The sequence below is a fragment of the Quercus lobata genome, chromosome 4 (genome assembly GCF_001633185.2).
Source record: "Quercus lobata isolate SW786 chromosome 4, ValleyOak3.0 Primary Assembly, whole genome shotgun sequence".
Classification (NCBI taxonomy): Eukaryota; Viridiplantae; Streptophyta; class Magnoliopsida; order Fagales; family Fagaceae; genus Quercus; species Quercus lobata.
In genome coordinates, this window is record NC_044907.1 from 43015549 (window position 1) to 43031239 (window position 15691).

General features: G+C 35.7%; 1 protein-coding gene and 1 long non-coding RNA gene across 2 annotated transcripts; both read left to right on the forward strand.

Annotated features, from left to right (window-relative positions):
- Positions 1-926: 926 nt before the first annotated feature.
- LOC115987953 lies at positions 927-8610 on the forward strand. Its single transcript, XR_004091269.1, has 4 exons — positions 927-1385; positions 1487-1519; positions 5065-5200; positions 5350-8610. It is a non-coding gene; the product is annotated as an uncharacterized LOC115987953 (long non-coding RNA).
- A 163-nt stretch (positions 8611-8773) lies between these two features.
- Positions 8774-15250, forward strand: LOC115987952. Its single transcript, XM_031111566.1, has 4 exons — positions 8774-10860; positions 11255-12643; positions 13549-13663; positions 14703-15250. The coding sequence occupies exons 1-4, from the start codon at positions 10147-10149 to the stop codon at positions 14933-14935; spliced, it is 2451 nt and encodes an 816-aa protein (XP_030967426.1). The 5' UTR covers positions 8774-10146; the 3' UTR covers positions 14936-15250.
- The last annotated feature ends 441 nt before the right edge of the window (positions 15251-15691 follow it).

Consider the following 15691-nt stretch of genomic DNA (forward strand, 5'->3'; position numbering starts at 1 on the left):
AAGAGCCAAACGGTTTTGAAGGGGAAAATGAAGAGTTTAGAATTGGAAGAGGGCTGAATTAATGGTGAGTTGGACTTAATGAGTTAAGGAATGTGTAAGGTTATTCATAGTGAGTTAGATTTAATGAGTTAGAGAATGTGTAAAGTTGTACTATTTATTTATATATTAATATTGTTTAAAAAATGAAAGGAAAAAAAGGTGACATGGTCGATGATGTGGCTCAACTGGAGCGTAGCAATAATGCTATACTTTAGCTTTTAGATATATATAGATTAGTAATGAAATATTTTATATTTATACAAAATTCTGTGCTAAAGTTTAACCATGATTAGTAAAAACATAATTGATAAATTTAAAATAATAATGAAAAGTTTATCAAGCACCGAAAGATTTGCAATTGAAAATCTCTCCATAACTCATTGAAAAAAAAGAAAAAAATAAGGGAGTAAATCTTGGAGACTTGAGGGTAGGTCAGTACAAAATATTTTTAATGTCAATTTAATAGAGTTTAGTCAAATGGATGTAAGGGGGAAAATATTTTCTCTCTCATAAACCTTAAGGAAGGGGAGTGTAATTACCCTTATATAGTATATATATATAGAAGTAGTGTCACAACCAAAATATTTCACTTGTTAAGATACCCAAAAATCCTCATGGACCGATACTTATAGCAAATCTTTCAATTTCCCATTGAACTCATCACTCAGCTGTTTTGCAAAATGGGATACAAAAGACTTGAATCTTAGACGTCTCTAGTTGAAAACGCTAGAAATACCGATTGCACCTCTTGGCTACACTAATAAGTTAGAGCATCCACATTGGTGGTTGCAAAAATTTGGCTATTTGGCTGGTAACTACAAACAAGAATATATAAAGGAGCAGCGTTTGTTTAATCGTTTTATACACTGTTGTGCAGCGCATTTTGTTCGCGTGTTAAGAACGTGAAAAACAGTGTGTAAACACATTTTTAGCCTATATAATATGAGTCACTGACGGTGAATCCGAATCCAATGGGCACTATATAATTGAAAGAAAAAAAAAACATCCATGATCAGGTCCGAGCACTAGGACTCAATACATTTCCACATTACAAAACTACCTTACCTTATTCTTGTTCTATCTAATTTCTATGACGCAGAGAACCCAGGGACGACCTTTGCAACATCTGCCTCTGTCTCTCTCTCTCTCAGCCCTTCAACCCCTTTTTATGACAACCCATAATTCTTCTTCTTCTTCATCTCTTGTCTTGTCTTGTGCCCCTCACCACCTCCTTCATATCAATCCTTTTCACTCTATGCAACACCAAAACTTTTATTTTTCTCAATCTCAAAGATTGGTCTCTCTGAGTATCAGATTGTGCAACAGATTTTCAAGGCTCAGACTAAGTAAGTAACATAGGCAAGTGCTTGTTCCATTTCAACCTGAATTTTGTGTGAATAGTTGTTTTTTGAATCATGGGGTTTGACATTTTCAATTGTTGAAGCAGATAATTGTGTCTATTGGATGATGTGAGATCATGGTAAGACCTCTTTTCTAAGTCTTGGTCTTTGTTCTATGGCTTTGTTTCTTTTTAGTGTTAACGCATTGAATATTGTTCGTAAAACCAATTGTGGACAATGTACTAAACATTTGAGCGTTGCTTATTGTTGTTTTCCCAATAGTAGTATAGGATTATAGCATAGCTGTAAGAGTATTTGACTATTTGTTGGGTTTGTGTTGGAATTTGGGTTTTGATCCTTTAGGTGGACCAAAAAGTGAAAAACAAATCAAGTAATGATTTTTTTTCTTCAATAGTTGGCATATGGGCAGAGTTTATTGATTAGGGGTTTTTCTTATCATTGAGATGGTCCCAAGGTGTGAAGGATGAGTTCAATGGTTCAATCATATGTGGGTGCATGAGTTGTACATTTTTGTATCAAGAAATAAACCTACAAATTATAGTATTTTCTCATTGTTTTGGTTTACATAGGTATAGAATCTTATGGGGATCACACCTCATGAAGTGGAGGTCACTAGTTTGAATCTTCCCTTGGGGCCAAGACTCACTTATAAAAGAAAAGAAGCCTCTTGATTCGGTAACTTGGCCTATAAATGCAACAGGTGTTGCTGAATTGAATAACTTTCTTGGACATTCTAGTTAGATTATAGAGACTTCATAATATTACTGGAAATAATGTGTGTATTTTTTAAGGTTCTTGTTTTTATTCATTGATATTTGAAACTTCGAGAAACTTGATTTTGAGGACATGTAAAAAGTAAAAATTGAAGAGCATTGGTCATACCAGGTTGTGAAGGAGATAATCATCAAGGGAGTTTTCATTGACTTGTTGAAGGATAAGGCTCTAAAGTTGCTCAATACTACTATTAGTCCTTCTAGCTGATTGATACCTCCCCCTTCATTAAGGAGGTCTTAAGTTCTACTTATATGAGGGGAGAGATTTGGGTATGCAGTGGCTACCCCCTGCAGCTGTAACCTTCCATTATTATTTGATTAAAATGTACTCAATGATGAGGATCACACGTCATGTCATGGTGATCTTGATAGTTTTTCTCGAAATAAGCATTTTTGATAGTTACTAATACTTAGGGAGAAGATTTTGGACATTGTTGACGACCATATTATTTAGGCAGAGGTGTCAAAGTTACATTGTGAAGTTAAGAGACCTTCTCTCGACTTCTGGGGTTTTAGTGGAAGAATTTTTGAATCAACAATCAGGGTTTCGTAGAGTCAACAGTAAGCGGTGAAAAAGGAAAGATAGAACTTAGTACTCAGCACTTAGGGTTGCTTGGAGTCAATATCAAGTATGGAAAAAAAAAGACATAAACACAGGAGTTAGCCCTTAGTGTTACTTGGAGTCAAAACCAAGCAAAGAAATAGAGATAAGGACCATTTAGCACCAAGGGTTGTTTGGAGTTAGCATCATGCATTCAAAGGAAATTCCCAATAAAAATTTTATTAGTCCATGAGCAAGTTGTCTACAATAGCGAATTATAAGGCCTTCAAATAGGATTCACAGGTTACATCAAGAAAGGAAAGGATTAACTCCATGACCATGTAAGGAAAAGAAATAAATCGTTACCAATTACATAAAAATACAATAATAAAAGCAAATAAATTAAAATAAAAAAAATATCCTTGGCATCCATCTACATCAATCAACATTATTTGTAATCAATCATGATTCATGTCCAATGGAATCAATCAACATCAATGGGTCAACAGGCATATTTGGTGTTTTCTCTAGTCTTACTCCCAAAATCATCATGTATGACTGAAAAAACTGATATTGAACTCTATATTTTGGGCCATATTGTCCAGCTGACATAGAGTTGACACAAAATGGACCTATTTTGGGATTTTTATATGTGAGTTTAGGATCAGTCATTTGTTTCGTTAATTGCCTTTGTTTGGACTATATATCATTTGAATTTATTGTGTTTAAATCTTTGTGCTGTAAGCATGTATATTTATGTTATATAGTAGGACATTGTTTGTGTTACATTAGAGTGTCATAGTTTGCATTATTGAATCTTTCTGTTAGCTTTTGTGCGACTTTATAAACATATTTCCTCAAGTTATTTTTGATTTAAAATTTTTAAGGTTATTTATGAGCTAATGAAATGATATTGAAGTTCGTTATGTTTTTTTTTTACTTATTTTAAAAAAAACAGAGAGATGTTAGGTTTGTTTAAAAGGTTAACATAATTTTGGATCAAATGTCATCTCCCCTGGTAGGGAAGTGGAGGGTTAGGTCATGGGTTAAATTCCATGTGGACGTGTGAGTTGTGTATTCACTCAATTAAACAAAGAGTCAAGAGGTCTGGAGTGATTGATATTGAAGGTTGTAAATACTGAAAAGAATTGTGATTTTGGTTAAAAGGAAAGATAAAAAAAGGCAGATCACCCCATTAAGTTTTTGCCAGAAGGAATTGAGTGTGTTGTAGTTCCCCTCTCTTGCTCAACCATTTTCTTTGAGTTTGTTCATACTCATTGGTGGTGTCAAGGTGCACCACATTTTTCTTATTGGTAAGTTACACATAAACCAATTTGATTTTGAACCCACAATTTTACTCTCTACCCATTATTATGGGAGGAGGAAGGAGCTCCTTGGCCAAAGCAGCACCACATTTTATACCCATGACAATACTGTCAAATTTTTGCAATCCCAATTTTTGACTAATTATTAACCTCAACCATCACTAACTCTCTCTTGGTAATGGTTTGTGTTAATGAACTAGTAGTACAAGCACCTTGTAAGAATTAGAAAGGTTGGAGCAATGGGCTGGGTGGCAATCCTTTCAACCCCTTGAGTTTATTATCTCCTTCAATTGTTGGAGTAGACATTTTGCAAAGCCCATACAAACTTGTAAATGAATATTTTGATTTACTTCCTATTTGCCCAAAAAAACTCATGGATATTGTAGCTGTGGCCTCTTCGTTTTGTAGTATTCCCTTAGATCTTGACTTAAGCAATTATATTCTGTCTACATTATCCATGGCCTTTTCCCTCATGAATGAATTGAGGTTACCAGCAAGTGATGGAGTCACATTACAATGAAGGGGGCAATGGCCCTTGCCTTGTTTTCATTCATAAAGTTAACTTCTTAACTAGGGCTGTAAATGAGTCGAGTCGATTATTAAAAGTTTAGGACTTAATTTAAATTTATTCTGAACACAATCTGAAATCAAGCTTATCATCAAATTAGATTACATGTTCAAGCTTGATTCATTTTCTTGTCAATTAAACTTGAGCTTGTTCACAAGGTGTTGCAGTTGATTGCTCTCTGCATGTAATAAAGCAATTATTTTTTATTACCGAATGACTGCTTTTCTTTTCTCATCTTTTCTAGAAGATTTAGATATCTTGAATTTAAGTTTCCTCATTGAATAAAGTATCTTCACATATTAATAGATAAATAAATAAAATGTGGACGAAAAGAAGTATATGATCACTTGATTAAGTTAGTTATATAATAACCTTACTCCTTAGCAATTCTGTAATTAGCCACAATCAATTTGCCAAATCATTAATATTAGAATCATTGTTAAAATGCATGGTGCAGTGAGGAAGATGAGAGAGAAAAGGAAAAAAAAAAAAAAAGAGGCTTTGCTGTACTTTCAGTGCTAAAGAAAGGAGGATAAGAAGTTGGGAGTACTCAATTTGTTCAATGGCAATTCATCAGGGGCTGCTTAAATGCTGTAAGTCAATGACAAGTTTAACTTTAATTCTGATCAATCTCACTTCCAAAGGAAGCAACTAAACTTGCTCTTACACTAAATTAATCATTCATTGAGGAGGTTGCCTATGAATCCACTAAATATCATTCATTACATGGCATGTCATGCAGGGGATGGTTCCACTCCTGCTAGTCAGTGGAAAGTTTTTTTTTTCTTCTTTTTCAACGAAAGAAACTCATTTTTTTTTCTTACATTAAGCTAGAAGAATGTTTGAAATCCACAGATTATTATCAGTAAATATATGACTTCCACCCCGATTTCCTGTATGCCAGTAGAACATGGAACATGAAGCATGTAACCTTTTTAAAAGCTAAAATTGCTTTCATTTCCCCACTTGTCTACTGTGGGTTGTGGCTTTCTCTGATGTGGTAATGGCATTCACCAGAGAAGGGGGACTCTGTGATGAGGGAGAAGTAAGAAAATTTGTATTTAGTATTATTTTTGTTTGCAACTCAATTGTATTTGTATGTTTTAGGTCCTAGTAGTTTATTAGGCTATTAGTATTTTAATTTGGAAGCAAGGTTATTTATAATAAGACAATTAGGGTTTCCTAGCCAATTAGAACTAGGGTTTAGTAATCATTTATAAGCAACCTATTGTACTCCTTGATGAGTTAGTTGATATTTTGATGAATGAAAAAAATACACCTTTGGTCTCTTCTTGGCCTGGTGTTGACTCCAGGCCCACCCTAGGTACTGACTCTTAATGGTTTCCCTACTTGGTGCTGACTCCAAGTAAGGCATAGGTGCTGACTCCTAGATCATATCCTTTATTTTCTAGTTGTTTCATTTTGTTTTGGTTGTGCTGCGTCACTTTGAGGCTCACATTACACCTCAATTGGGGTGGTCTTCTATAATTTGGCTTTTGTGTGCATTTAGTGCATGGGCTCATCACACACAAACACATGCATACATTTGTGTACATAGTTTTAGGTCTTGACGCAGGTTGCAAGTTGGTGGGGTGGGGTTTGGACAAATCATAGGTTCAGGTGATGAAAAGACAAACAAATTGTAGGATATTTCTTTTCAAAAAAAAAAAAAAACTATAAATTGTAGGTTTTTATTTTATTTTTTTGGATAGATAACAAAAAATTTTATTAATAAAAAATAAAGAACCCGAGTACATTAGGGATGTACTATGGGGACAAAAATCAAGAACCAAGATTACAATGATCAAATAAAATGTGAAGGAAAATAAAAGAAAAATGCGACAGAGCCACTCCAAATAAGGAGAGCATGTAAGAAAAATGACTTAATCTGTAGTAAGGACTGTTCACATCCCTCAAAGCATCTAGCATTTCTTTCACTCTAAATACACCATCGTAGATATTAGACTCTTTGATATCTCAAAGTACCATCATAAATATAAAGCTAAGTTCTTCAGTTTGCCCTTGAAATCTTTTTAAGCGTGGCCTATTAGATAACTGGTCCCATCCTTTTCGTGCAAACATTATTGGTTATTATTGTACTTAAAGAAGGTTGCTTGCACTCAGATTTCAGACAGTTTGTCTTTTATGTGTTTCCTTTGGGCTCCATTGACACTAAATATATTATTTGTTATATCAAGAAAAATAAAACTTTGCTGTGGAATGTATTCTTGAATGAATACTTGTCTTCTGGGAGAACCACAGAGAATACAGTTGGTGGACACGAAATGCCTAGCCTGGACTATAGATGATTGTATTTTCCTTGGTGGTTTATCAGAACGAAACTCGTTGCTAAAAATTTTGATTACTTAGGTTCCCTGTTTCTTGTTAGTCTCAGGACCAATTGATTATTGGTCGACATGATGAATTAACTACCTTTCTTTTTCCCCTTTTTTTTAGCTTTAATTTTTATAAAAAGTTCATAATCCTTCCATAACAGATTTGATTGATTCTCAAGATTACCCAGGAATCCATACATAATCGGAAAAGTAGTGATGATGACAGTCTTAGAGGTCACAAATGATTAAAGTCTTGGAGGTCAGCACAGCCCACGATACATAGCATATCATAAAATCTTTAGCAACATGTAATTAACATCGAGTATTCTACCCTACCTACCTTGAAACATTTATTAGTCCCGGAAATTTTCTCAAGTATTCATGTTCCAAACCTATTGATAGTTTGGTAGCTCAAGTGCTCAACTGACACCACTTGATATTTTCGGCGAAGATATCTATAATTCAAATTCCTTCCCCTTATTTTAAATATTGAATTATTAAAAAAAATAGTTATCTTCTGAATTTAAATGTAACTACTAATCCTTTAGTGGACCGTATTAGAGAATTTGCATGACTGTATTAGCATTAAGTATTGTCTTTTTTTGGGGGGAAGGTTTGGTTGTGTTATGTCATGACTCTTGACTCTTTATTCTTTCTTTTCTTTCTTTTTTTGGCTAAATCTGGACTCTTTTTTCATGGCCGACTGGGTGTGGAAAAATTGTATGTGACGAAGAGTGTAATTTTCTTTTTCCTGTGATGTGACATTGGCTGGTGTACAAGACTTTCCTAGAAAGTGGTAGAATATTAAATATAGAGCCCGTTTTCCCGCTTTAAAGTGCTTCCAACGATAAAAGTTGTTAGGTCTAGACACTTTTGACTTTCATGAAAGCACAGCATATTTTATTTTTCTCACCTTCTGTCTCTCTTGAACAATTTACTAGTTGTAACTAATAAGCATTTCCTCAGTAAATTTATTCCTCCATGTACAACATAATTTTTATTTGCAATAATTTAAAAAAAAAAAACTATTTCTTTTGCTATTTTGCATCAAACCTAAATTTTTATTTTAATTGAAAAGTAACTTATCCGTTAGTAGCAAACTTTTACTCATTTTTATCTAAACCTATTTCATACATAATTTTTTTTTAATCTTATCACTAACATTCTGCCACGTTAACAAATTTCAAATTTTGTGTAACTATATCCACATAGTATCATTAAATGTAAATGTGATGGTCTATAGCTATTTATGAATCTAGATGGGCACTACATAAATGCATAGCTGGATCCCCAGTCCTTCCCTTTCCCCTGCTTGTATTTTTTTCTTTCTTTGTCTATTCTTTTTTAGGGAGACAAAGGACAGAAACTGGTTGAACCTGCAACACAGAAACTAGAGTATAGAGTAGGTGCCAAATTGCCATTCAAGCTTAGCCTATTTTTATAGTGGTAGAAGGGTGTCTTCATATGGACCCCACATTATCTCTCTACCACTCATAACTTACTATGTGGGTGAGTTATGGTATCAGCGTAACTCATTTTTTTATTTGTTATTTGGATGGTATTGCCTTCAAATTTTTTACCCATTATTAAAGGTTTATTTGAGATCTGTTTATTTTGTTGAAATTGAAATTTTTTGGTTAAAAGTACGGTAGATAAAAGTAAAAGTTAGTTGAAATAATATAGTAGGATGCATGAATAGTACTAAAAAGTGTAGTGAGACCCATGAATAGTAACAAAAATAAACTAAATAGTAATATAAGTTGGCAAAAATAATTTTGACAATCATACACTAAATATCAATTTAAAAAAAAAAAGGAAAAAAAATTCTTGTATAGTTAAATTTTTTTTTTGGTATGTGTTGGTAAGCTAAGCTGTAAAGGCTATAACGGTTGTATAATATGATACGGCTATTCTCCTATTGGTCATGTGTTTATTTGGCGTAGCGAGCATTAAATTATTTTAACTTTTTTTACCCTTTCAAGACTTTTACCCCTTCAAGATTTTACAACTGTTTATACGATATAGTGTCTGCTAACCCCATTTTACCACCCCGATTTTACTGCAGCTAGACTCGCCGCTTTTCAGTTTTCACCCCCCACATTTATTTAAAAAATATTAATAGCCTTTCTCAAAAAGACCAAAAACCCCATCCTCAAATCCCCAAATTCCCTCTCATTTTTATTCTACTCAACACTCCTTTGTGGGTCCCAACCTGCCACGCCATCACATCAGGTCCATTTTTGTCATTTCACTCACGTTAATAAATCCATAAAAATATCCACAATTCTCACACACACACACATATACACACACAAACACACACACTCTCTCTCTAAAAAGCTGAATCTCTCTCTTTCTCTCTCTTAGTGGGTCTTTGGAGCCATCGAACAAAATTTCGGACTCTTCTTTATTTATAAATATATTTCAAAAAAGATCAGGACCGTCCTTTCACCCAATCCAACGGACCATATTAGTCGGCGTAGTTGTTAGTGGTTACCCAATCTCTCTTCCCTCCTTTGTGGTTTTTATCATAAACCCTAGCCGATACTCTCTCACTCTCTCTCTCCCTCACATAAACTTCGTGAACCGCCATAACTCTCCGATCTTCGATCTCTCTCTCTCTCCTCTCTCAGATCTTAGGCTTTTAGATATTTCTTAAATTTTTTTTTTTAAAAATATAAGTTATTTGTGTAATCTTTTATCTTCTTGTTATTCTAGAGTTATAGAATTAGATGTATCTTTTTTTTGTAAACTCTGAGTTGATCGGAACCCGATTCGTGAAACGGTTCTCTGTATCGTAGTGTTTTTTTCTTCTATCTATTTAGTGTTTGTTTGTTAGTTATCCTTTTTTTTTTTGGAACTATTTGGGTCCGGATCCGAGTCCGATCCGAAACCGAGTTGGTGAGTCCGAGTCTGAGAAATCTCTCTGTGGTGGTTTCGGTTCATGGAATCGGCGAGTCTCTAGCCTTTTCTCTCTCCGCTAATTCCGTACACGTTTTCTTTCGTTTTTGGCAAATTGTTCAGTATGCGCTGAAAGAGTCGAGTCTCAAAAGAGTCCGAGCCCGAGCCCGAGTCCGAGTCGAGTTTGTTTGTGTGTGTTTGTTTTTTACTGAGTCAACTCGGAGGGAGACTCAGCGAGTCGAGAGAATCGGATTTGTAATCGAGCCACGACTCGTGCCGATTCGATAGGGAACCGAACGGCAATGCCGTCGGTAGGGATGCGGCGGACTACGAGGGTGTTTAATGTCGTGAATGTGGTGAAAGACGGCGGCAGGGTTCTCCGGTCAGGCCGCCGCCTTTGGCCCGAATCGAGCGACTCCTCCAAGGTCAGGAGAGGCAGCGGAGGCGGCGGCGGTGGTGGCGGTGACGGTGGTGACGAGTGGTCCAAAATGATGAAGAGCTCCCCAAACAACAGCGCCGCCCTCACCTTCAAGCAGACCTCCTCCTGGTCCCACGGCGGCGACGTCAAGAGAGTAGTCGCCGCCCCAAATGTCGCCGATGCGGCAGCAGCAGCAGCGGCAGGCGCCGCCCTTGATTGCGAAATTGAGAAGCCGAGGAAGAGGAGCAGAAAGGCGGTGAAGGTTGAGGAGAGTGTGGATAAGATGTTTGGGGTTGTGTACAGCAGAAAGCGGAGGAGAAATTCGGATAATGATAAGATGTTCGGGATTCGATTCGCCCGTAGGCAGCGGAGGAAGGCTGACGATGGTAGTGAGGAGTGGGTGATTCCGCGTCCCAAGCTTTCTGTTGCTGTTGTGGGTAGTGGGAGCGATGATGATGATGGGTTTGTAGCGAGGTTTTTGTGTTCGGTTTTGAGGTACATGAGGAGGGCAAGGCTGACATTGTCTCAGCTTTTGAAATTCTTGTGCACAGAGCCGATTGCAGGCGTCTATGCTTCGCGAGGAATCCAATTCTCGAGGGTAAGTAGTTGCACTGATTCTGATTCTGATTCTGATTCTGATTCCAATAGGGAAAACTTGAATTAAGGTTGGTTTATTTTTGTTCTTTCAATTGTAACACAACATGGGTAGTTTCAAGTTTCAACTTTTCATGAGGAAAATTAACTGAACTGCATTCTTGTTAATAGTTGATAATAAATGTGAACTATTCAATTTTGTATTCATTATCATGGTAATAGTACTACTGTTCAAAAAAAATTATGGGAATAGTAGGTTAAGTTGATGGGGAATCTGATTTGAATAATGCTATTATGCTTTTGTTATTTACTTTTATAAAGTTGAGAATTTGATTTGAATTATGTGTTATATGCTTATTTGTTCTGTTTTATTTATTTATTTTTATATGTTCTTTCAGGATCCTCCTACCACTAGTGTCTCTGGAATATGCAAGATTTTTGGGGCCTTGGAGCATATACCCATGTTTTCAGTGGATTTTTCTGCAGTTCCTCGTTGTTTCAAGTACATGTATTACGGGATGTTTCTGAGGTTTGATTGTCGGAATTTTGTCATTGTAAATAAGTTGATTAATATGGACACAGATTCCGACACAATGACCGACAGTGAAGAAGATGAGAGTGAAGAACAACACCATATTATCATCACTTCTGACAGAGATGTGTCCAAAGGTGTCCCCCCTGCAAGAGATTCTTCGGAAAACAAAAGCATTGTGCATGAAGTTCATAACACTGAGAACAGGTCGATCTTACATCCGTCTGTTCGAGCTTCAAAATTAGCTGGTCGAGCCACACAATACAGAAATGGTTTAAATTCTCGTGGTATTCGGAAGAGGAGAAGCTCAACGAGGAGGAGGAGGAGTGCTAGAAATCCTTTAATGGTGGGTATGCACAAATCTGGTGGAGCCCTAGCTTCCGATGTAATCAATAGTAGGAGAAATGGTTCACCTTTCTCTTCTGTGGTGACTAATAGTAAGTGTAGGAGTTCAGTTCGGATTGCCTCTGCACGACAAGATAAAGAAGTGAGTTCTACCATGTTGGGATCCACACGTGAGATAGATTCATCTTCCTGCTCCGCAAATATATTGGTGACTGAGTCAGACAGGTGTTACCGGGAAGAAGGGGTGAATGTTATGTTAGAAGTCTCTTCTTCAAGGGAGTGGGTTTTTGTAGTCAAGAAAGATGGATGGACAAGATATACCCAAAAGGCTGAAAGAATTATGAAGCCCTATTCTTGCAATCGTTTCACCAATGCAGTAATATGGAATTTGGATAATGGTTGGAAGCTAGAGTTTCCCATTCGACAGGACTGGTTTATTTTCAAGGATCTTTACAAGGAATGTTCAGACCGTAATGGTATGGCTCCAACTGTTAAGAACATCCCTGTGCCTGGGGTTTTGGAAGTCTTAGACTATGGGAATAGAAATGATATTCCCTTTTGTAGACCAAATTCATATATCTCTACAGAATATGATGAAGTGTCTAGAGCTTTAGCAAGGAGGACAGCAAATTATGACATGGATTCTGAAGATGAGTTGTGGCTAGAGAAATTCAATAATGAGTCTTTTACACAGAATGAGCTTCATCAGCATGTTTCTGAGAATAATTTTGAGTTAATGGTTGATGCATTTGAGAAGGCTAATTATTGTAGTCCAGAAGATTTCCCTGATGAGAAAGCAGCTGCTAATCTTTGTCTAGATCTGGCTAGGAGTGAAGTAGTAGTAGCTGTGTATAATTACTGGATGAAGAAACGGAAGCTAAAGCGCTCAGCGCTGGTTAGGTGTTTTCAGGTAAAAGCACCATTATGTTTAAGATATCTCATTTCATATTGGCAATGTGTTACTTACGCAAAAGATTGGCAGAGTGTTTTATTTATTTATTTGTGCTTTGGGCATGGGTTATATTATTTTTTGGTTAGATTTGTAGAATCAGCATTTCTGTTTGTACCATTTTATCGTAGTATAATGTTATAAGTTTTTCTTTAATGATTCAATTTCTTATTCTCTCTCTCTCTCTCTCTCTCTCTTTGTGGGTTGATGTGTGATTCAATTTAGTCAGCTTATGTTGTAATCCTGATAAAAAAAGGGGCCAGTTCTGGCTTGGATTGAAGTTGAGCTTCTGATAGCAGAATGTAATAAAATTTTTATTTTTTTTAAATTTTATTTTATTCATTTTTGTAGAATGTTAAGAGGATCATAAAATCGAGATATGTTTGAAAGAGTGTAAAATATCATTTTGTTCAGATAATTCTTAACCATATCTTCCTTATTTGATGTTTTTGCAAACAAATATTGCATGATAGTTGACTAAGGGACATGTGAGATGCTTCAATCTTCTGTACCATCTTTCATTTGAAATGTGTTCTTGGAAAAAAAAACAGTATTGAACTTCCTCAATTCCTGCTCTACTGTGGTCCCATGAACTTGGTCCACTAATATAGCAAATGGATGTTGCATTTGCCACTAGAGTGCTTTGCACTTGAAGGAGCCCATTTGTATCAACCAGGGATATTTGAAATTCTTATAATAATTTAATACTGTAATTCATGAGAGATGATCTGCCCTTTGCTTGCCTCCTCCCCCTTACCTTCCATCTCTCCTCTTCATCCCTTCTTTGTGGTGTACATATGCCAATTTTGGCTTATAAATTGCTGTTGAATTGTTATTTGATCAGTGTAAATGATTTTTCTATACAGGGTCATCAACCCAAGAGGGCTCCAGTGATCCCTAAGCCAATTTTACGAAAGAGAAGATCATTAAAACGACAGCCGAGCCAAGTTGGAAGAGGCAAACAGCCGTATATCTTGCAAGGTAATTGATACAATTTTAAGTTTTAACATTCCTGTATCTGATACCTGGTTAAATTTGGGATTCAATATTGAGGTGATGAGACAAAATTAGGGTGTTGAACTAGGATTACTTTTCTTGTCATTTAAATTAACTGTCTATGGTGTTATTTGGAAAGTATTAGCGTGAGTTTGGATTGGATGATTTGCCTTTTTTAGGGGGTCCCATGGGTACTGTTTACAGACCTCTAAACTCAGCAAAACGCAGATATCTAGGTAAATTTGGGTCCCACACTACTATTTACACTTTTAAAAATTATTTTGCTACAATATTTTCAAGAATAAGTTTTTAGTTTTCAGTAAATAAGTGGTATTCAAATACATCCTTAGACAATATCTGCTGTTTAGAATTTTTTGTAAGTGCAGTTGTATGTTATATTGTTAGTGATGCTTTAAAATTTTTAAAAAAAAAAAAAAATATTCTAATTTTAATTATGTTAAAATTTGAGAAAATAGGATTTAAAATATTCTGGTTAATAAAATTTCTCAATCTTGTGGTGGTTAATTGATTGCTATTCAAAGTTAGCTCACTGAAAGTGTATTGATTGTTTTGGCTAATGTAATTGGAGTTGTGAACCTTGATCAAATTGCCTGAAACACTTTATTGTGATTTGTGACTTAGCGATCTGTTCTGTTTTTGGTGGGAAACCAATAGCAAGGCTTCATTTCCATGTTCTTGGGTTTTGTCTGGTTCCGATTGATAGATCTTTTTGGCCTTTTCTCTTAATTTGTATTTTGGACTTTTATTATGCTAAATTTTAAGCTTTTGAATTAATCTAAAACTAAGTCAACATATACGGATGTAACTCATGCAAACTGGTTTGCAAAATCTTCAGTCCTCTCCTGGATGCGATATTGTAATCGGTAGTGTTGAAATAATCATATTAAAACTTAAAAAGTGAAAACTGAGTTTTACCGTGCATGTCTTTTCGTAAGCATCTGCACTGTACTTGTGTTACATGTTTTGTCCTAACAACTGTATTCCGTTTTCTATTGATGTACAGCAATGGCAGCTGAACAAGGTGCTTTGGAAGAAAAGAATGCCATGCTTAAAGTTCAAGAAGCTAATGCATCAGCAAACAGATCTGTGGAATTTGCTATTCTCAAACGTAAAAGGGCTCAATTACTAATGGAGAATGCAGATTTAGCAACTTACAGAGCCATGATGGCAATTCGAATTGCCGAAGCAGCACGAGTTGCCGAATCACCAGATGCTGCAAGTTGTTTTCTTGACTGATGGGTGTAGGTTTTCCCGAGGGATGGGCATGGCGATTTTTTTTAATTTTATTACATGAAAGATTGCAGTACAGCCCTGCGGCTGTTTTTGGAAGTCGTCAGAAAGACTACCCTTGAAAGATTGTAATTTTGTATAGATTTTGATTGACTGTACATTCTGTATTATTATAAGTTCACACCAATCGTGTACAAGGAGGTTTAGTTAATTTCCTTAAGGAAAAGAAGAAAAAGTAAAAAAAAAAGAAATACATGAAAAAATTTAAGCCCTCAGTCATGCTGATGCTTAGAGATGCTCTTAAAGAATGTGTTTTTTTTTTTTTTAGCTTCTCTTTAGAGGTATGGTGCATTTTCTGTTCATATTGGTTGCGGTTGTTTGTGTTTGGTATCTAAACCAATTCTTTTAACCAAAACTGCATTTGGGTTTCTGATTTTGTAGCTAATTGAAGTTGAAAACTGGATAGAATAAAAGGATGGTCATAAGAAACATTCATTTGGTGAAATTTGTCAAAATGGCATTCTATTTTTGGGACTGAAACTAAAAATTATATGTATTACTCCTGGCTGCTATCTGCAACTGGAGCGGCTGTCCAGTCTTGCAAAATATGGATCAAATCCCTCTTATTTTGACAGCAAAACCCTTTTGATACGTAGACTTGAAAAAAAAGAAAATTGACATATTTGGTACAGTGCACTGATTGGGTGATCACAAGAAGGCCATGATTCATGAACGCTCAGGATGTGACCGCTCATGCTTGCT